This window comes from Haliotis rufescens, unplaced genomic scaffold (genome assembly GCF_023055435.1).
Source record: "Haliotis rufescens isolate VD_foot unplaced genomic scaffold, xgHalRufe1.0.p SCAF_16, whole genome shotgun sequence".
In the NCBI taxonomy this organism is placed as follows: Eukaryota; Metazoa; Mollusca; class Gastropoda; order Lepetellida; family Haliotidae; genus Haliotis; species Haliotis rufescens.
The window spans coordinates 4263879-4285915 of record NW_025963846.1 but is presented as its reverse complement, the minus strand read 5'-3'; the positions used below and the strand labels follow the sequence as shown (position 1 = coordinate 4285915).

At 40.1% G+C, this 22037-nt stretch overlaps 1 protein-coding gene and 1 long non-coding RNA gene across 2 annotated transcripts; both read left to right on the top strand.

Annotated features, from left to right (window-relative positions):
- Positions 1-774: 774 nt before the first annotated feature.
- On the top strand, positions 775-7512 carry LOC124144259 (ATP synthase subunit gamma, mitochondrial-like). The gene is made up of 7 exons (XM_046513585.2): positions 775-894; positions 1577-1611; positions 2249-2380; positions 2970-3171; positions 3836-3979; positions 5954-6174; positions 7170-7512. Exons 1-7 carry the CDS (start codon positions 848-850, stop codon positions 7268-7270), a joined length of 882 nt encoding a protein of 293 aa, XP_046369541.2. The 5' UTR covers positions 775-847; the 3' UTR covers positions 7271-7512.
- Positions 7513-12367: 4855 nt separating this feature from the next.
- LOC124129077 lies at positions 12368-16059 on the top strand. Its single transcript, XR_007221564.1, has 3 exons — positions 12368-12482; positions 14271-14366; positions 15458-16059. It is a non-coding gene; the product is annotated as an uncharacterized LOC124129077 (long non-coding RNA).
- The last annotated feature ends 5978 nt before the right edge of the window (positions 16060-22037 follow it).

The window sequence follows — 22037 nt, the reverse complement described above, 5'->3', positions numbered from 1 at the left end:
CACAGATGACATCCTTACCCTGTCAGTGTAGCAGGGCGTGGAGTCATCCCACAGATGACATCCTTAACCTGTCAGTGTAACAGAGCGGAGCCATCCCACAGATGACATCCTTACCCTGTCAGTTTAGCAGGGCCTGGAGTCATCCCACAGATGACATCCTTACCCTGTCAGTGTAGCAGAGTGTGGAGTTATCCATCCCACAGATGACATCCTTACCCTGTCCGTGTAGCAGAGTGTGGAGTCATCTCACAGATGATATCCTAACCTTGTCAGTGTTCCGAGTCATGTTAACACTGTGTTTGAGTCCTCACTAGAAGATCCCTATGTCACTTATGCCCTTCCAGCGTCTTTCGGGCTACGGGCTCTGACAGGAGTTAGTGAGTATAAATAGATTCCTCCTTTATTTGAAATTTTCCCGCAATATCATGGACGTGATCGCCAGAAATGACCTTCACACATTCTATCCTATACTCATGTGGGGAGTCGTTACGATCCAACGCTTTAACAACCAGGCTACCCCACTGCATGCCCCGTTCGGACAAAAGGGTCAGTTGTTAATAACGTTGCTCAAGCTGTAACAACTGAGTTGTCTGGTCCAGATTCCATTAAATACAGGCCGCCGTCATATAGCTTGACTGAAAAAGAGACAAACAAGTTTATTTTGATATTGATAGCTTAAAACAGTCAATGGAACGGAATAACACAAAATCTGTGTTGGGACGTAGCTTTATGCACACGTATAATATTTTACGAGAGCTTCAATCTTTATTTGTGCGTGGTATCCAATACCCAAACTGGAAGAATTGTTTCCCCTGAGCTATTTGGCCTCGCTGTGGAGACCGGCAAGATGGAAGCCATGTTATCACGCACGGTGCAAGTAATTTCTCCGCAATGGTGTGTAGTTTGTTGTAACATTATCACAGTTACATTTTCAAAATAATGTGAAAAATATGCCATTCATAACATAATTAATACTGCATTGGCATATCAGATGCCTTTCTTATCTGTTACTGACTCAATTGCCCCTTGCAATATGAAAGTCAATTTCAAGGTGATTGACCCAAACAGCAGACATTCAATGTCGGTGCCACGATTTAGCAAATAGTTTGTGTAGCTATGTAATAAAAGATGATCGAATGATGTTCTACAAACTCGGTTTCATTTGAAAGTTGTTCATTTGATTGGTTTGTTCTAAAAAGCCACTTCTGCTGTCATATTATATGCGCTATAATGAGGAATAGTTTTGGTTGGCCAACATTTAGATGTTTTACAAAACTCCTAAAATTAATCAGAACATTCACAAAATCGAAATACAGATGGAAATGCTTGATATCTTCAATTAGTCAAGAAACTGATATGCAGCCATATGATCTCCTGCTGTCAGAGTAAATTGTGGTCATAATTATGAAATTATGGAAAAAAATTTTCACTGGTCTGTAGAGGGTTATTGTCACCCATATTCACAGAGAAGTATTGTTCAATATTACCCCAGTAGTTGTGGGCATCAGGCTTGTTGATAGACAAAAAAACATATTTTGCTGTTTGTTATTTACCATGTGTTGTTTTTCTTCTCAAGCACCCAAGTGCGAGGCATGGCAACACTGAAGGATAGTACGTATGTCTTCAATTCTTACTTCGCAACACAAAATATTACATATGGTTGTACACCCATTAAGATTCCAGGGGTAGAATAGGTCTTCAGCAACCAATACTTGCCGTAAAAGGCGACTATGCTTGTCGTAAAAGGCGACTAACGGGGTCGGGTAGTCAGGCTCGCTGACTTGGTTGATACATGTCATCGATCCCAAATGCGTGGATCGATGCTCATGCTGTCAGTCACTGGATTGTCTGGTCCAGACTGGATTATTTACAGACTGCCGTCATATAGCTTGAATATTGCTGAGTGCGGCGTTAAGCAACAACAAACAAACAAACAAAACATATGGTTGTATACATTTATATGTCAAATATATTCAATATTCTTCTAATAGTTTGAATGTGTCCTATAATGAATGAGAATTATTATATATTCTGATGTTTATTTTCTTAAAGTAAAAGGTTAGACATGGCCAGAGGTCAGTTAGTCCAGAGGTCAGTTAGTCCAGATGCTTGTGAAAATCTAACTGTTTTAGTATGAGCTGTGAACTGAATCAGTATGTTCATTATTTTGTAAGAAACAGGAAACCTATTTGTAGTATACTAAATATTGAGCTTCTTCTGAAAGTTTATACTGTTGTTTTCTAATCAGTTCGTATCCGACTCAAGTCCGTCACCAACATTCAAAAGATCACAAAGTCCATGAAGATGGTGTCAGCTGCCAAGTTCTCCCGTGCTGAGCGAGAGCTTCGCCCAGCAAGACCTTATGGATTAGGAGCTAAGGGTAAGGAGTGTTAGCCTCTTAAAGATTGTGTTAGTTCTAAAACAAAATAGCTGATATATTCTAAAATTGAATGTGTTAGTGAATCTTCAACATTAAATTCAATGAAAAAATATAGTTAAATGGTGAGGACTAGTGTCTAAATATGTTATTGTAGCGCCCATAATAATTTAGTCTTCTTTTATGGATAATTATTTGAAAAAAATAACATCTGTATTGCCTTTACCATTGAGCCCCACATGTTTTATTTGATTACTTGATTTTCATAGGAACTTTACAACATGTATACAAATATTTTGTATAATCCATGATTTTGATAAGAGTTAAATGGCAACTTGAAATATTCCTGATTTCATCAGCTTTTGAGAGGACATTCTTCTATATCATTACCAAATTGGGGTAAATTCTTTGAGACGTTTAGGATGATGGTCAGTCAGTGTCAAAGAAAAAGAACCAGTCTGAAACCCAGGTATAATTTTTGTTTGGATGGAAAAGCCATAATTAAAGATTATTTCCATCTGTATTTTGGGTTTCGGTTTTTGAAAAAACACCAGTGAACAGACACAAAATTGTGTTAAATTCCTGTTTTCAGCTTTTTATGAGAAGGCTGAGGTTGAGCAGGATGAAAACCAGCCAAACCACCTGATCGTAGCTGTGACCTCGGACAGAGGTCTCTGTGGTGGTATCCACAGCAATGTTGTCAAACACATCCGTTCGACACTTGGGGCACAGAAACCAGGCATTGATACAAAGATTGTCTGTATTGGAGATAAATCCAAAGCTATGTTACAAAGGTTTGTTAAACTGCCATATGTCATTATATTCACCTTATCTAAGACATCACAATTTACTGTGCAGAGTTGTGTCCCTAAGGGGTTTTCAGGATCTACTGATACTTTGTTCATTGGCACAATATCTCTGCTTCTTGGTTTCACCAGAGAGATAAACATCTACTAGCTGCAACTCTTTGGGCTTTCCACATTAATCTCACACACCTTGAGGTAACTGATATTAGGTGTCATCAAACCCAGCCCAAATGTACATTTGTTCGTTCGTTCGTTCGTTCGTTCGTTCGTTCGTTCGTTCTCTCCCCTGACATGGCTGAGATAGATATGAATTAGCATTGAAATACAATTTTGTAATGATGAATACACAATATGTGTCAAAATTCAAATATAACAAATGTTATATTTTGGATAACACATTTGTTAGTAAAGTACATGTTCTGGTGTTTTTGGTGTTGACTCCCATTCAGGTTTCGAACCTAAGCTCACAGAAGGAGGCATCTATTCGCCAGCATACAAAGTCGGCGATCTAACCCTCTCAGCCACCCAGGTTTCCACAAAAATGAAAGTCCAACAACTGGTAGTCTAGATCACATATTTTGTGTACCCCTCTGACACAAGTTGTTTTTTTGCTAATGTTGTAATCCTTGTTTACTTTCTTCTGTTTCTCTAGGCAGTACCCTAAAAACATATTAATGTCATTTAATGATATTGGCAAGCGGCCCCCAGTGTTTGCTGATGCTACTCTGATCGCCAGTGCCATGCTGGAGTCCGGCTACAAGTATGATCATGGAACAATGATCTTCAACATCTTCAAGTAAGTTTAGCTGAAAACATTGTATGTGTGCCAAATGATTATTGTAAATCAATGTTTGCACAATTACCAGACCCAATCTCTACAAGCTTCATGGAACATATTACAATCAACCTCATTAGGGTAGGATACTCAGAGCAGCTAAGGCAGTCTCCTCAGCCCTTTGCAGATCCACAAGGAATTTATATGATGATAAGTGGAAGAGTTTTGACCAGTTAGCGAGATCTAAGGGTTTTTAGCAGCTTTAGCCACTTCACCACAAGTAGCAGAGTTCTTATGCCACCTGAGAAGTACAAGAATCTAGCAGTCAGCATCTCTGTCCTCACTATGTCGACGGAATCAAGCTAACCAAAGTTACAGAATTCTAGCGCTTCTAAGATCTTACAAACTTGAAGATCAACAAAGAAATTCAGAGCCCCAGCATTGGACCTGAATATGGTACTCAAGCATCTTACCAGCAATGCCTGTGAACGTCCAGAACAAGCTGACTTCGAACTTGTTTCTTCTGGCACTAGCTACGGCGGCCAGAATGTCAGATTCATGCTATCGTTTTGACAACCCTACCAGATTTGACAACGGCGATCACGCATTGGCTCATCTTGGTCTAAGAGGGGACTTTATCGCCAAGAATCAGCTCCCAGGGCAACCAGACAGACAATTCCACGTCCCACCACTCTCATCCATTCTTGGCTCAGAGAATACAAAAGATTTGTAGTTATTCCTGTTAGAGCCTAACACATTTATCTTCAAAGAACCAGCTCCAGAAGGCAGAAGTTAAGAAGGCTATTTATTCCTTTATAAAGGAATTCTTCAACTGAAGCCTCTAGAACAACCGTCTCCTATTGGATGAGAGTAGTCATACTCAGAGCATACAAGGCAGCAGGGTTAGATCCACCTTCAGCATCCAACCCACACAAAGTCAGAGCTATAGCTTCCACCTTAGTCTTACATGGCAGCTCATCCATCCCGACGATTATGGAAGGTTGTTTTGGGAGACCGGACACTGTCTTCGCAAATCACTATCTTAGAGATATTGCCACAGAGGATGTGGCTTGAAGTCATCAATTTGGACTATTAGTAGTAGCACAACAACTGACTGCCTACTAGGAGATGAACCTTCTACACTTACCCACGTTCATGCAGACTTGTTGACATCAGGTTACTGTCCTATTACAAATGATCCAGAGTTTTACTACGTAATTCAGAGCATGAGTGACACTGATTGTGTTTAAGATTACGACCTTGTCTTAACACTATAGTTGTTAAAAGTAAGCGGGGAAAATCATCTGTTAGTGCACTTTCCAAAATCTAAAGTATCCAAGAAATTTACTCCCCTCTTTTCAACGAGAAGGAAGTAGTACCCCACTTGGATATATGAAGAACCAAGAAGATTTTAAAGTTCCCATGGGGTTATGTGAACAGATCACAGTCTGAATCACACACTTGAAGGAACCACCACCTACAGGGTTATTCAAGCAATAAGTATGAGTCGGGATAAGGTAAAAATATGTATTTTTTAAGTAAAAATATTATTAATACTTATCCTGACTCATGCGCTGAAGCATCCATCCCCTCTTCCACCTGATACATGTTTTGGCTACAGGCAAGAGGATGAGAGAGTGACAAGTCTACCAGATAGGTCACATGCTTCCGGTGCTCAGGGTTCTGTTTTCTGGGAACAGTGTTAAGGAAGTTTCCACTACCTATCGGAAATAAGATGTGTCTAGCAATAAGTATGAGTCAGGATAAGTATAAATGATATTTCATTTAAAAGGGGCGGTTGGGTAGCCTTGTGGTTAAAGCGTTCGCTTGTCACTCCGAAGACCCGGGTTCGATTCCTGACATGAGGGCAATGTGTGAAGCCCATTTCTGGTATCCCCTGCCGTGATATTGCTGGAATATTGCTAAAAACAGCGTAAAACCATACTCACTCACTCACTCACTATTTCTTTTAAAAAAATATTATTTTCATTTCAGGAGTGTGGTGTCATACAGAACAACCGAGCAGCCCCTCTTCTCTCTCGATAGCGTCAACGGGGCTGAGAAGCTCAACCTGTATGACAGTCTGGATGAAGATGTGGTTCGCTCGTACAATGAGTTCGCTCTCGTCAGCCTCCTCTACTACGCCCTGAAGGAGGCCTCCTGTAGTGAACAGAGCTCCCGTATGACAGCCATGGACGCTGCCAGCAAGAACGCAGGTTTGTGCAAACAACATTTATGGGACAAAGTGTATTGCACAGTTTAAAATTTGAGAATTGACTTTGATATGTTGTTGTGGTTACCGAGTTATTAACACATAAAACCAGTGTCCACACTTATCCACACAATATACTATTAACACTTATTTACACACACTGTGTGCACAAGAAGCTGTTGACAATTGTACAAAATCAGTGATATTGTTCAGTGCAAGAATGCAACACAAGCCCTACCCTGCTAACATAATATGACAACATATACGGCAACTAAAGACACCATAACCAATTTATTATGCCGAAAAGTTGACACTATTTGGTATCTTTGTCGCACATGTCATGTCAAAACTGAAAACTTAACACTTACAACCTGAGACTAAGGGTCAAAGGGAGACTACTCTTCAAACCTCAGAAGTCAAACCTTGTTCCTAATTTTAACTTTATATAATTTTGATTAAAGTCACGAACGTGATCCCAAAGAACATCAACGTTCTTACACATCAAAATTAATTATATTAAAACACAAAACAGTGTCGAATAATGAATTTCTGTACCGGAATATTCATGTGAAATATATGAGGTGGGTGTTGGAAAATCCAAAATGGCTGTAACTGACGGTACAGGGTCTCATATTAGGTCAGTAACAACCATCTTGGATTTTCACTGAAGGTATAGGGGGTCAGTAGTTCTGCTCTCTGATTGGTCAATCTCACTTTGAGGCATAATAATCTGTTATGAGCCAATCAGGAAGTAGTGGGTGTGGCCATTTTTCCTCAGTTTATGGAAACATAAACTCTAAAAAAAGGTTTCATTAGTCTTTCTAATGCCACAGAATCATTTGCAATTTGTTAATTCAAGGATATTTGTGACTTTCATTTCCATCCTGTCTGTGTTATTCCCTGTTTAGCCATAGGTGATCCAATCATCTATAGTTATGTTACATTATGGGTTGACATTGAGTTCCAATGAATTTGTAATTGATTGATCTTGTTTTCCAGGAGAAATGATTGACAAGCTGACCTTGACCTTCAACCGAACCAGACAGGCAGTTATTACCAGAGAGTTGATTGAAATCATTTCTGGTGCTTCTGCGCTTTAATAGTTGTTACTGTTAGACATCAACATTTGTACATAAGCTACAAATAGGACCATTTGCAGTCAGGCAGGGAGGAACTCGTGTTCATCTCACTTGACTGGCCTAAATATCATTGAGAGGCTGTTGAAAATCTATTTAGTGCTGTGTTGAAAATACTGTGTCGCAGTTTTCGTCAGAAAGTTCGGTTTGCAGACCAGTCTGTATTTGAAAGTTGACACCCAAGAAAATAAACTAATTTGTATGTACCTATCTGTTTCTGTTATTTTTCTTTCAGTTATTCCTTGGTTCTCAGGCACCATCCGCATCATTCAGTCAGACGCACATTTCTTTTTCATTTCAATTTCAAACAAATAAAAAAAACCTTTAACTTAAAAACAATGTAATTCAATATAGCAAAAGGTGCTTTCCTTTTACATGGACACTGCTTTACTGTGAATCTCGAGTTTTTGTCATGACGACAATAGGAGTTTGTATGCTTGTTTATGTAGGGAGGCCCTTTCCTAGACTGATGGTACACAACTGTTTACATGGTTACATACTAGTTTGAACAAGCAAACAAACAAGAAACACCGCCCGTCTGCTCTCTATTTTCAAAAGTCATTGCCTGAGAACCAATTCTTTTTAATATATCCTTGTCCAGGACCTCAGATGTGCATGAAAGTCAAGGGGTCTTTGTGACAGCCTGAATGTTGAGGGGTAAAGATTTTGAGGATCCTGGATAATAGTAAAGGAGCAAACCTCGATGTCCCCCGCCTCTCCTTAGTTTGGAACACTGGTGACTGCCAATCTGTTGGGATTCTGGATAGGTCCCCAGTACCTCATGCTTGGTGTAACAGCAGACTAAAATAGGTATTGGGACTGTGACTTTGATTGTGTTATGCCTTACACTACTCTGGATTTAACATATTATGAATTACACGGTAACAGGATAGCCTGTCTGTATCACAGTCACAGGATAGCCTGTCTGTATACACATAGTGGCAGGATAACCTGTCTGTATCACATAGTGACGGGATAGCCTGTCTGTATCACATAGTGACGGGATAGCCTGTCTGTATACACATAGTGGCAGGATAGCCTGTCTGTATCACACAGTGACGGGATAGCCTGTCTGTATCACAAAGTGGCAGGATAGCCTGTCTGTATCACATAGTGACGGGATAGCCTGTCTGTATCACATAGTGACGGGATAGCCTGTCTGTATCACATAGTGACGGGATAGCCTGTCTGTATCACATAGTGACGGGATAGCCTGTCTGTATCACATAGTGACGGGATAGCCTGTCTGTATCACATAGTGGCAGGATAGTCTGTCTGTATCACACAGTGACGGGATAGCCTGTCTGTATCACAAAGTGGCAGGATAGCCTGTCTGTGTCACACAGTGATGGGATAACCTGTCTGTATCACATAGTGATGGGATATCACACAGTGGCACCAGATATATACTGTCTGCATTACTCAGCTGCCGAGGATATGGTGTTCATTTCACACAGTGGCACAAAATATAATGTCTGCATTACTCAGCTACCCAGGATATTGTGTTTATATCACACAGTGGCATCAGATATTCTGTCTGCATTACTCAGCTACCAGGATATTGTCTTATTATCACACATTGGCACCAGATATACTGTCTGCATTACACAGCTACCGGGATATTGTGTATATATCACACAGTGGCACCAGATATACTGTCTGCATTACTAAGCTACCAGGATATTGTCTTAATATCACACAGTGGCACCAGACATACTGTCTGCATTACTCAGCTGCCTGGGATATTGTGTTCATATCACACAGTGGTACAAACTATACTGTCTGCATTACTCAGTTGCCCAGGATATTGTGTTTATAGATAGGATATCTTGAGTTTATATCACACAGTGGCACAAACTATACTGTCTGCATTACTCAGTTGCCCAGGATATTGTGTTTATAGATAGGATATCTTGAATTTATATCACACAGTGGCGCCAGAAATACTGACTGCATTACTCAACTACCAGGATATTGTGTTTATATCATACAGTGGTGCCAGATATACTGTCTGCATTACTCAGCTCCCCAGGATATTGTGTTTATAGATAGGATATCCTGAGTTTATATCACACAGTGGCGCCAGAAATACTGACTGCATTACTCAACTACCAGGATATTGTGTTTATATCATACAGTGGTGCCAGATATACTGTCTGCATTACTCAGCTCCCCAGGATATTGTGTTTATAGATAGGATATCTTGAGTTTATATCACACAGCGGCGCCAGAAATACTGACTGCATTACTCAGCGGCCAAGGATATTGTGTTTATATCACACAGTGACTCAGGATACACTGTCTGCATTTCTCAACTACCAGGACATTGTTTTTATATCATACAGTGGCACCAGACATACTGTCTACATTAGTCAGCTGCCCAAGATACTGTGTTCATATCACACAGTGGCACAAAATATACTGTCTGCATTACTCAGCTCCCCAGGATATTGTGTTTAGAGATAGGATATTGTGTTAATATCACACAGTGGCACCAGATATATTTTCCTGCATAACTCAGCTACCCAGGATATTGAGTTTATATCACACAGTGGCACCAGATATACTGTCTACATTAGTCAGCTGCCCAAGATATTGTGTTTATATCACACAGTGGCACAAAATATAATGTCTGCATTACTCAGCTGCCGGGGATATTGTGTTTATATCACACAGTGGCACAAAATATAATGTCTGCATTACTCAGCTGCCGGGGATATTGTGTTTATATCACACAGTGGCACAAAATATAATGTCTGCATTACTCAGCTACCCAGGATATTGTGTTTATATCACACAGTGGCTCAAGATATACTCTCTGCATTATTTAACTGCCCTGTGTATTGTGTTTTCTTTTCACACAGTGGCTTCAGATATACTGCCTGCATTTTTTAACTGCCCTGTTTATTGTGTTTTCTTTTCACACAGTTGCATCAGATATACTGCCTGCATTATTAAACTGCCCTGGGTATTGTGTTCAGATCACACAGTGGCACAAGATATCCTGTCTTCATTACTCAGTGGCAGATGATATCATGTTTATGTCACACAGTGGAACAAGATATCCTGTCTTTATTAACCAGTGGGCAAAGTGACCCAGGTAAGCCACGGAGTATGATGAGTGAGTGAACATTGTTTAACATGTCAATCAGCATTCCAGCTATGCCATGACGTCCCGTTAGTAATCGAGTCTGGACCACACAAACAAGTGACTGAAAGCATGAGCATCGATCCATGCCATCGGGGTACGATGACGCACAATCGGTAGGTCACAGGGGCTGACCTCCCGTTGTTATTTAATCGGCTACTACGAACACCATGGGGTGGGTCACCTTTACTGACTTGGAAACTCCAGGAGGAAATTCGGAGACGTTTGACACCTCAACGCCATGACCACGGGAAAGGTGATGTAAGACCAGGGGATATAATGAATCCAGCAGCGGTTCATATATCCCCCTCACCCGTCCCTCGTTTAGTGTCAAACTGGAGGCTACGGCAAGACATGTCTGCCAGTGTGCGCTGTACAAATTACAGTAAACTACGGTTATAACGAACCCAAAGGGACCACTAATTTTAGTTCGTAATAGCCGTAGTTCGTTATAAACATACATACAGCATATATACAAGAAATGACCGGGACTAAAAAATATGTTCGTTATATCCGTCAGTTCGTTATAAGCGTGTTCGTTATAAACGTAGTTTACTGTACAGGCATTTCTACATCTGTTGGTTACAAATCATTAAATATGTTTACCAAAGATGTATACCAATATCTTTCTTATCAGTTTCATTATAATACGTTTATGTCATGGAAGGTTTACTTTGAATAAGGATACCATATCGGAGCAAAAACAGGTACGGGTTTCGGAGAACTAGATGACCATTCCCAAGAAAATACCGCAAAAAGTTTCCTCGCCACACCACCCACATTCACGCCACACATTTTGGAGTTGGTTAACCAACATTGGGAAACCTTTTACTTAAAATATATACGACTCGTGGTCGTTGTTTATCGTACAGTAAAACCCTGCAAGGCGACAAAGTAGACACAATTTATGGATAACAATTTTCTTTAATTACTGTTGCCTAGCTATATCTATATGTAGAACAACTTATTAGACACTCCCTCTCAAACATAATGTCGTCCAATAGTACGACGTCATCAAGTTGCGAGCGCATGTTCGAATCTCCAGAAATGACGTCATGACAGAACAATGTTTTATCGTGAACTAAATCACACATCGTTCTTCATTGTATATAAGCCAATAAATGTATTTTAGCGATTACTTCAAAATGCTGGAATCCCCATATCTGGGCTCCAGACAAGAGAATTGATTGTATCAAACCGTTTGTATACATGTTATAGGTAGTGTAGGTTCAAGTGTGTATAGAGAATGAGAATAACAGTACAAGTACACTCTTTGCCTTCAGTGTCCTGGTGAGCTTGGGTGGCCCAGACGCTTGTCGTAAGAGGCGACTAACGGAATCGGGCGGTCAGGCTCGCTGGCTTGGTTGATACATGTCATCGTATCCCAATTGCGTAGATCGATGCCCATGATGTCAATCACTGGAGTGTCTGGTCCAGACTCGATTATTTACAGACAACCGTCATCCCAGCTAGCACACCTACGTCGGGCCGACGTTGGCTTTGCATCGGCAACCGCCGGCAATATCGGCATCGGCAAACTGCAGCGGTCCGCTGTCAGGCCAATGCTGGTGATTGGCACTGACATTGAACCTGATATATGATTTGATCTTGTTATGATAACATAAAAGAAAAAAACACATTTGTCGATTACAATGTGACAAATAATAGATCAAGTATATTTACGAATAATACAATAATTCTATTCGAACTCAAAATATTAACTTTATTTTTAAATTTTAAATTAAATAGATCAAGCACATTCACTGACCATTTTGGCTGCACATATACAACAGACAGAGAAGATACAGACGGGATTCGTCACATCTTACAATTCATTCAGCAAATTACATGATATTGGCAAAAGTTTGGAATATCGCGAGCGGTTATGTTACGTTGATCCAACGTTTTCACAGCATGTTTCCAAGGGAAGCTACTCTTGTTATAGAGGGCGCTGTTACTCACGCGCGTCTTTTCAAGCAGACGACGAAAGGATGATGCGTGGAGGGCTGAGGGAAAACCTATTTTGCGGTAAGTGTTTACTTCATTACTGTATTTACGAGGTGTTTATTTCATTTTCAAACCTTACAATTGAAACGAGAAACAGTGTACATTTATAAGTGTCAACGTGAAGGGAGAAATCTAGGCCTATGTGTTTTGGAGGTTCGAGAAACACACTCCTGTCAATTCTACGTCAGTGTCAAAATCCGTGGAATATGTCGTGACACTGCATCCTCACCAGATTCTCTATTTGTATTTTTTAAACACCATATACATATTTCTAGCAAAACGCGGGGACAAGGGCAAATACAAAACATGACAAGATATGTTTTATGTCCATGTAGATTCAGCGATGTTCAACCAACGAGTCGCAATCTCGGGGTGAGAGTATTACAGCGGCAAGCAAATGAATAGCCAAACTTTTACTTACATTAGTATTTTTGAATGAACATTGCTTTATTTGTCATTGTCACAGGCGTATTTGTTAAGTGTGGGGATGGATGAGGTTAGGAAATTAATTACAAACTCGAATTTACAAGTCAATTTTGTGATTGCTGTCAGCGGAAAAAGCAGTGAACATGAAATTCATAACGAGGCTTTCGGAAACTTTCAGCATTGCGGGTGCATGTCATGCGATCCAGCTAATGTTTCCTACATATCGATGAACGGAGCTTCACTGCCGAGTTTGGTTTTCGATCACCAAAAGGTTGAAATAAAAAAAATAAAAAAATGTTTTTAAATGTCATAGTTACTTGCGAATTTTGAACTTTTTCTGGATAATGGGCGAAATGAAAGGACAGCTCTTTTAGTAAACGGATCACTGCGCATTACAGGTGTGGGCAATTTTATCAAGATCTGCTGGATACCTTACATAGACATATGCCTATAATCGATCAGAAATCTTATACCGATGTATGGTATCTGTATCGATCGATTGAGGTTTTGAGATATGGCTATTTCAGAATGGATTTTTAGGGGATGTTTGTGTGGTTTTTTTTTTGGGGGGGTATGGTAGTCTTATCTAGTTAAGTAATTTATGATGTACATTTTTGATGAAATACTGAATTAAAAAATTTTAAATGTACTATTTCAAAGGTATGATGCTAAATATATAATCCAAGACAATTTAGAATGTCATTTATTTAATCAAAATTCAAATTTATGGTAAAACTTTGATGAAGATACTTCAGTACAGATTTTTCAGGACATTATCCATTGTAGAAAAACACCCACAGCCTTGTTTCAAATTTGATTTATTCTGAATAAAAAAATTAAATTAAATTAAATTAAAAATTAAAATTACTTGTCCCCAATACTTTCCTGCTATTTTTTGCATACAAGTGTTTGTAATATGTACATACCTTTGTATCTGATCTTTTAATGATAAACGTTTATTTGCAGTTTTGGTTAACCATGATGTAATCTACATATATTTTGGCATCATATAATAAATGAAATCTGTTTTGTGGTAACCAGACTTCACAGGATCTGTTCAACATTATGTCAATATGGGGATTTTCTCACTGCTTTTCAATGGATGTGGCTATGGCTATTAACGTGAAACTACTTTCCCTGGGAAATTATTTCTGCTACATGGCTCCAGATAAGGACTGTATGTACAAGTGCAAATATATGAGATAAGATGTATGACTTAAGGAAAGGACCTGATATCTGTGTATGGCCAAAGCTTTATTTAAATGTTACTTTTATGTTTTGAGCAATATTCCCCTCAACCTCTTGACATCATCACCATAATAGCTACGTGCTCACTGCTGCTACACAAACTTGACATGTAATATTCTTATATTTCTATTTAAGAAAATCAGATGTTTAGCCATTGCCTATTGGCAAACATGGATGAGCTGAATGAACTCTTAGCAGCTTTTCCAAAATCGAGCAACTGAGAGAGAACTGGTGAGTGAATTAAATTTCTTTAGATGTATCAAGTATGGGAAGTTTACTCCAATTTTGATTCATATAGAAGATCCGGGGTAGAAGATATCTTCAGCAACCCATGTTTGCCGTAAAAGGCAATTATGCATGTCGTATGAGGCGACTAATGGGAACGGGAGGTGAGGCTCTCTGACTTGGTTGATGCATGTCATCGATCCCAATTGCATGGATTGATGCTCATGATGTTAATCACTTGATTGTCTTGTCCAGACTCGATCATTTACAGACCGCCGTCATATAGCTGGAATATTGCTGAGTGAGGCGTTAAACAACAAACCAAACCAACTGATACATGTTTCTGCTCGAAATATTTATAAGCATATATTTAATATCATGTTTGCCCTATTAAGGGCCCTTGACACTTACTATGGTAATCTTCCAAATGAAATTTCATGCTGACTTACTTTTGATGGACATACAAGAGAGATTGCACACCTAAAACTGTTCTCCAGCAAGATTGGAGGAGGGGTGTTATGTGGTTATTGGGGATTTTTATTGGGCTAAATGAATAGGGTGATATGTCATTTATAAAATCTTTTTTAATTGACATAAGAAACAGATTAGGGACCTACCATACAATATTGGGAGTTGTTATGTTATTTTCGTATATAATTACACATAATTCAATTTACTTATTTACACATATTATTAACTCATCAATTTACTTACTTGGATTCCGATAATTCTAGGGTGGGGCCTTCTGCTTTTAGCCCCTAAATTTGGAAAAAGGCCCACATTTTCAAATACAATGGGGCATTTTAACATTGTGCTGTATGGGCAAGTGCGGGTGTACCTAGGGAATATATGAAATTGTCACATAAAGGGCCCATGGCAGAAAATTCCTTGAGTGAACCCTGTATTTATTAACAGGTGTCAAGACTTAAAATAAAATATACACACATATGTAAGGTGGTGCATGTGAACAGGGTATTACTTATTCTATTATTCCATTATGTAAACACACTTGTGAAGTCCATTTCTTGTAATTGTGAGAGTGCATGCAATGACTTATAATATGCACACTGACATTTTTTGCTATCATTTGTAAACAGAAGCTGAGGAGGAAGCCTGCAGCTGGGCTCTTACAAGCCACTGACAAGTACATGGTGACCTGTGTAAAAGAATGGCTTCGAGTTCCAGGAGCAAGGCTTAGAAATGGCATAAGGAAAACGCGTACTGAAAAACAGAGATGTAGATAGAGAATCTGCAAACGAAAGTGCTGAATTGCAACGGAACAAAGAAATCCAAAATGTTGGTGTTGACAACATATTTTTCACAGGGTTATGACCCTTGTTTTTGAACTTGGTACATATTCTGCCAGGTTCTCTTGGACACTACTGAAGTTAATAAATGAAACTTTCCGTGCTTACCTAAGGTACAAACTCCAGAAGATGGTTATAACTTATAAGAACTAATTTTGTATGGAGTTATGGCCTTTGCTTCATGCTATTTTAGGGGGGGGGGGGGGAGTTTGTCTTGCAAACGAATTTGAAGCCACATAAATGAAATTTTGCAGGCCAATAGGAGGGGTATATGTTTAGACTGTGTTTTAAAACAGGTTTTGAGAATATATGTTTCACATCCGCCTTGTTGCAGGTAGTAACACTGTTTTCTTGTAAATAATAATTAATTAATAATAAAGTTTATTATTCTATTTTGCTGTTTGTGTTTTTTATAAGTATTAACTACACATGTATTAGGGTACATAAAAATAGTACTGTAACTAGTGTAAGCATTTCGATTGTATTGTACAGCTAGAAGTATTTATATTACTCACATTTGGTTTTCAAAGTATTAACTATGATAAAAAATTATTATCTTTTTAAAAATTTTAGTATTTTTTAGTTTTACCTTTTATCTTTGTAACTTTAACATCATGGCTAGCTGCAGCTTTTAGAAATGTTTAGTTTTATGTACCCTAACACTACACTTGGAAAAGTTCTATTGTGGCATCATTTACATGAAATATTAAGATGAGATGTTGTCAGTTATGACTTCTGATGGCATCAGCCTATTTAAGACAATGGCAGATGCTGCGCTGATAATTATTGTCGACGTTGGGCCGATGTCCATCCGATGCTGATTCCATAACAGTTGCCGGAGGCTGGCCAGATAACTATTTACGACGTTGGGCCGATGTCGATCCGATGAGCAAAACTTCATCGGCCCGACATTGTTTGCCCACGTTGGGCCAATGCTGGGCCGGTGCATTGCCGATGCAGGGCTGATGATGTTTGCCAACGTTGGGCCGATGTCGATCCGATGAGCAAAACTTCATCGGCCCGACGATGTTTGCCGACGCTGGGCCGATGCTGGGCCGGTGCAGTGCCGATGCAGGGCCGATGACGTTTGCCGGCGTTGGGCCGATGTCGATCCGATGAGCAAAACTTCATCGGCCCGATGCAGTTTGCCGACGTTGGGCCGATGGTGTAGCCGACGTTGGGCCGATGCAGGGCCGATGATGGCATGCTACCTGGGATGTAGCTGGAATATTGCTGAGTGTGGCGTTTAACAAACAATATAATCTAAGGCGCCGCAATTCGCTGCGTAGAGTTGCGTCCCTTGGGCTCGCCAGAAACCTATTACAGTAAACTACGGTTATAACGAACTCAAAGGGACTACTATTTTTAGTTCGTTATAACCGGAGTTCGTTATAAGCATATATACAACATAACTACAGCAAATAGTCGGGACTAAAAAGTTAGTTCGTTATATCCGTCAGTTCGTTATAAGCGTGTTCGTTATAACCGTTGTTTACTGTATTATGTTTCTTGGTTTGTCAGCACCATACCCATTGGTTTTATTTCGCCAAAGTGGTAAACGTCTGAGACGTGCATCACTTCGGGCTTTCCCCCTACCATGATACAACTGGAATACTGTTCATTATAGGGGCATTAGGGGCACTAAATCAAACTCACTCTCTCAGGATTGAATCATGAACAGAAATTGTTAAATTATCAAACGTATTTTGATATTGAGGCAAGGGAGTAGGGAGTAAAAGTATGCGAAGATACTCTATTATTTAAAACGTGCGTACACGGTATGCAAAATTGTCCTTCAGTGTAGGATATTTAATCTACATATCTACATGAAGTAATGGTGTCACAGAAATTGCCCAAGGATTTCATGCCAGCGTACTAACTGGTACTTAGATACCAAACAATACATGGAGTGAAAACCAATCGGGGTTTACTAGTATACGCCATTGTTCACTCCAAGGACGTCAAAAGCTTTGCTGGGACTTATTTTATCCATTTACCGATTATGTTTCTAGGTTTTTGTCAGCACCATACCCGTGCTCGTGGGTTTCACCGAAGTGGTAAACATCTGAGACCTGCATCACTTCGGGCTTTCCTCCCACATCAAGCTGACACGCCATATAACTGGAATACGGTTCAAAGCGGCAAAACATCGGGTTCCCATGATAAAACAGTTTTATTGGAAAGCTATTCTACCTCTATATACACCTGGGATTCCAGGTATGAATATAGGCCCCCAGCAACCCATGTTTGTCGTCAGAGACGACTAAGGGGATCGGATGGTCAGGCTCGGTGACTTGGTTGAATGCATGTCAGGATATACCAAATGCGTGGATCGATGCTCATGGTGTCAATCATTGGATTGTCTGCATATACTACGTATGATATGCACGCAGAGATTACAACGTGAGTGACTGTGCGCGCCGTACTGATTTAACGAATCGAGTGTCCGAATATTTGAATTTCTCGAGCCAGAAAGTTTGACACGAGTTTCGTAAATAACAACAACTTTGATACGCACACGTATGCAAAACGTTCAATATTATGCATACTTCATTATTTAGCTATAGTGAAGTAGTGATGTATTTCATTTTAATTGGAAACCGTCTCCTGAAGCTGACAGGGTCAATATGACGTCAACAATGATACGCTGCACGTCATTGTTATTGTGACGTCATAAACAGCACATCAACAATGGTCTTAATATTGCGCCAGGAGCGCGTGAAATCATTATTACCTGGGGCTTTGTATGGGTTTATAAAAACATGCATACGTGGGTGATAAATAGAGAATCTCACCCGAGTGGCTTGCCGAGGAGTCTTTCCACTTTTATCAACGAGTGTTGATATATTTGATATCAAAAGACACGAGGGTGAGATTTTATTTATCATCCAACATCATTCTTCCAACTTCTTCAGTTTATAGTAATAAAGCAGTGTTTAAGTGTAAAAAGTACTGCTAACAGCTTCAGTAGCAGAGCCATTAGTGATGTCATTTGATTGTGACGTCATGGTAACCAATGACGTCACAATGGTCTGCAAAGCATTGTGATGCAATTTCATTGCAGCGATATCTACAGTGTAGATATTGCTTCATCTCACCCAAGCGATATCTCCTGCGGGAGCCAGTTTTGGATGATAAATAGAATATCGTACCCGAGTCTCTTTTGACATCAAATATGTCAAGTCGATAAAAGATTAAATCTCATTCTTCCAACTTTTTGCAGTTGAAACGGTTTTTTAACATGTGTGCTTAGAACTCGAGAAATATAGGGGTATGCCACATTGAAACAATGTTCGACAACTTAACGCGCTCAGGGGAAAGAGTTTACTCTAAGTGGAAAGGTTGGTTGACCTACATCATCACAGGGGGTGAGTTTGTCAATACAAAATTTATGAAACGAGTGAATAGTTCTGGTATCTGCAGAAATTTGTATTACACGGGAGCGACTTTAGTATTTTATGTATACTTGCGTTTATAGGTTGTTGGTTTTTTTCTTGGTTTTGGGGGGCTTTTTTTAGTTTCACCGTCGTGTGTGAATAGGTAGACATCTACACCAATTGAGTTTAACAGAATAATACTTCAAACAGGTCAAAAGTTGATACTTATTAATTTCATAGCATATAACGGCCCACCTATAAATAGAGGGTCCGTTTCACAAAAGCTATCGTAGTGCTGCGTTTATCCATAACTTCCATATACATAGATGTACGAGTGTCGTTGCGCTACCATCGTTACGTCGACCCGTGAAGATCCGGGGTAGAATAGGTCTTCAACAACCCATACTTGTCATAAAAGGTGACTATGCTTGTCGTAAGAGGCGACTAACGGGATCGGGTGGTCAGGCTCGCTGACTTGGTTGATGCATGTTATCAATCCCAATTGCGTGGATCGATGCTCGTGATGTCAATCACTGGATTGTCTGGTCCATACTCGATTATTTACAAACCACCGTCATATAGCTGGAATATTGCCGAGTGTGACGTTAAACAACAAACAAACAAACAAACCAATCACGTCACAATACCCTATGATGTAATTTGTGGAATTTTGTTGCAAGATCCACCGTCGAAACAATGCCATGTGACCTCAGCCTAGGAACAGGGTTGCTTGATCTATCATATCTACACGTTGAAAATGCATAGTCATGTTAAGAGTTTTCAATATTGTTCGTGAAACTTGTTCCCACAGTACATAAGCACGCGCTTTTGTATTACACAATGAGTGAGTGAGTATGGTTTTTTCGCCGCTTTTAGCAATATTCCAGCAATATCACGGCGGGGGACGCCAGAAATGGGCTTCACACTTTATACCCATGTCGGGAATCAAACCCGGGTCTTCGGCGTGACGAGCGAACGCTTTAACCACTAGGCTACCCGACCGCCCCGTATTACACAATGTGTAATACAGCTGTATGTTTATTAAACGAGTGATCTCTTCACGGGCAAGTAATCAACAGTAATAACCAGTGTCCTGAGTGTAAAATGTACAGCTAGAGAGCTTCAGTGACGGGGAGATAACTGATGTCATTTGATTGTGACGTTATGAAACCGATGATGTCACAATGGTCTCCAAAGCATTACGATGCAATTTCATTGTTGCCATATCTCTCTTGCCACCTCTTCAAAGCGATATCTCCAGTAGAAGCCAGTTTGGGATGATAAACAGTGAATTACATGCGCATATATGATAAAATACTGATACGCTATGAAAGATATTCTTCAGGCGTATCATTCTCAACACGTGCAACACGCCTGGGGGCCTATACCATCGCTGAATTTATAGTAGGCTTGGGGCTTAGTTTAGTCAGACAACAAACCCCTCACGACAAATATAAATGTAGTGTGTGTGTGTGTGTGTGTGTGTGTGTGTGTGTGTGTGTTTAGTTCCTTATATCCGGTTTTGTTTCGGCACCTGGGCAGTGTCGACGCAACCATTCATTTTCGATACGACCCATAAAGATCCAGGTTAGAATAGGTTTTGACTATTGCGACTACGCTTGTCCTCGGAGGCGACTAACGGGATCGCGTGGTCAGGCTCGCTGATTTACTGGATGCATGTCATCGTATCCCAAATGCATGGATCGATGATCATTGTGTCAATACTGGATTGTCAGGTTCAGACTTGATTATTTACAGACCGTCGTCTTGTAGCTGGAATAGTGTTGAAAGCGGCAACAAACAACAGTCTCGATTCTATTCATGAGGCTTCTCGTCGTCACTGTGCAGGCACCTTTTGTCGGAGAATAGAAGCTCTCAGCCACAATGATTGGCAGAACAAAAGGTGACGGAAGAACTATATATTGCTAAGACAGCTGTTCCTGTAGGGTCTGTTGTAAAATCGTAGCACCTAATGTGAAATAAATTTGTAAAAAAACCATAATTTTAAAAACTTAAGTACAATTTACTGATATTTGTTTGATCTAATTTCAAAGTACTACATTATATAATAGTAGATACGAAATGTACTTCTATTTTTATATTTTCGATATGATTAACTATTACAGGACACATAACACATTGGTGTTTGTTGAAAGGTTACATAATACAAGACCCGTGAAGATTCCGGGGTAGAATAGGTCTTCAGCAACCCATGCTTGCCGTAAAAGGCGACAATGCTTGTCGTAAGAGGCGACTAACGGGATCGGGTGGTCAGGCTCGCTGACTTGGTTGATGCATGTCATCGTATCCCGATCGCGTGGATCGATGCTCATGATGTCAGTCACTGGATTGATTGGCCCAGACTCGATTATTTACAGACCGCCGTCATATAGCTGGCATATTGCTGAGTGCGGTGTAAAACAAACCAAAGAGTAAAAGAAATATTATGATCCTGTTAAATGGGGTAATCTGCTTGGAGTACTTTGCTTGGTGTTTGCTGTACCTTATGTCGACGCCCTGCATATAGCATTATCTATACGATCAGTATGAAAAAAATGCCTTATCACAAATGAGATGGTGTGAAATGGGGGTTTAACGTCGCGTTCACATGTGTGTGTCCCTGCCTACCCAATCCCGTTAGTCGACTCTCTTGACAAGCCTGTGTTGCTGACGACCAATTTATCCGGTCGGATCTTCACGGGGAAATCTAGCTATGACTCGTGGAGCACGTGCATTGTACATAATCCTGGTGAATTAGATGCAAGTTTTGTTTGTTTGATCAGTGCCGTAGCCAGCCGGGGGGGGGGGGGGGGGGGGGGGGGGGGGTAAGGGCCGTTGCCCCCCTAGATTTTTTGATTTTTTTTATAGAAAACAGTTTCATTTGAATCAAGTTGTACAAATATTTGTCAACCAAGTCAGCGAGCCTGACCACCCGATCCCGTTAGTCGCCTCTTACGACAAGCAAAGACCTATTCTAACCCGGATCTTCACGA

Coding starts and splice junctions, on each gene's coding strand:
- LOC124144259 (XM_046513585.2), top strand. CDS start 848: ATGGAAGCCATGTTATCACGCACGGTGCAAGTAATTTCTCCGCAATG. Junction 2,381..2,969: donor TTATGGATTAGGAGCTAAGG/GTAAGGAGTGTT, acceptor TCCTGTTTTCAG/CTTTTTATGAGAAGGCTGAG. Junction 6,175..7,169: donor CGCTGCCAGCAAGAACGCAG/GTTTGTGCAAAC, acceptor CTTGTTTTCCAG/GAGAAATGATTGACAAGCTG.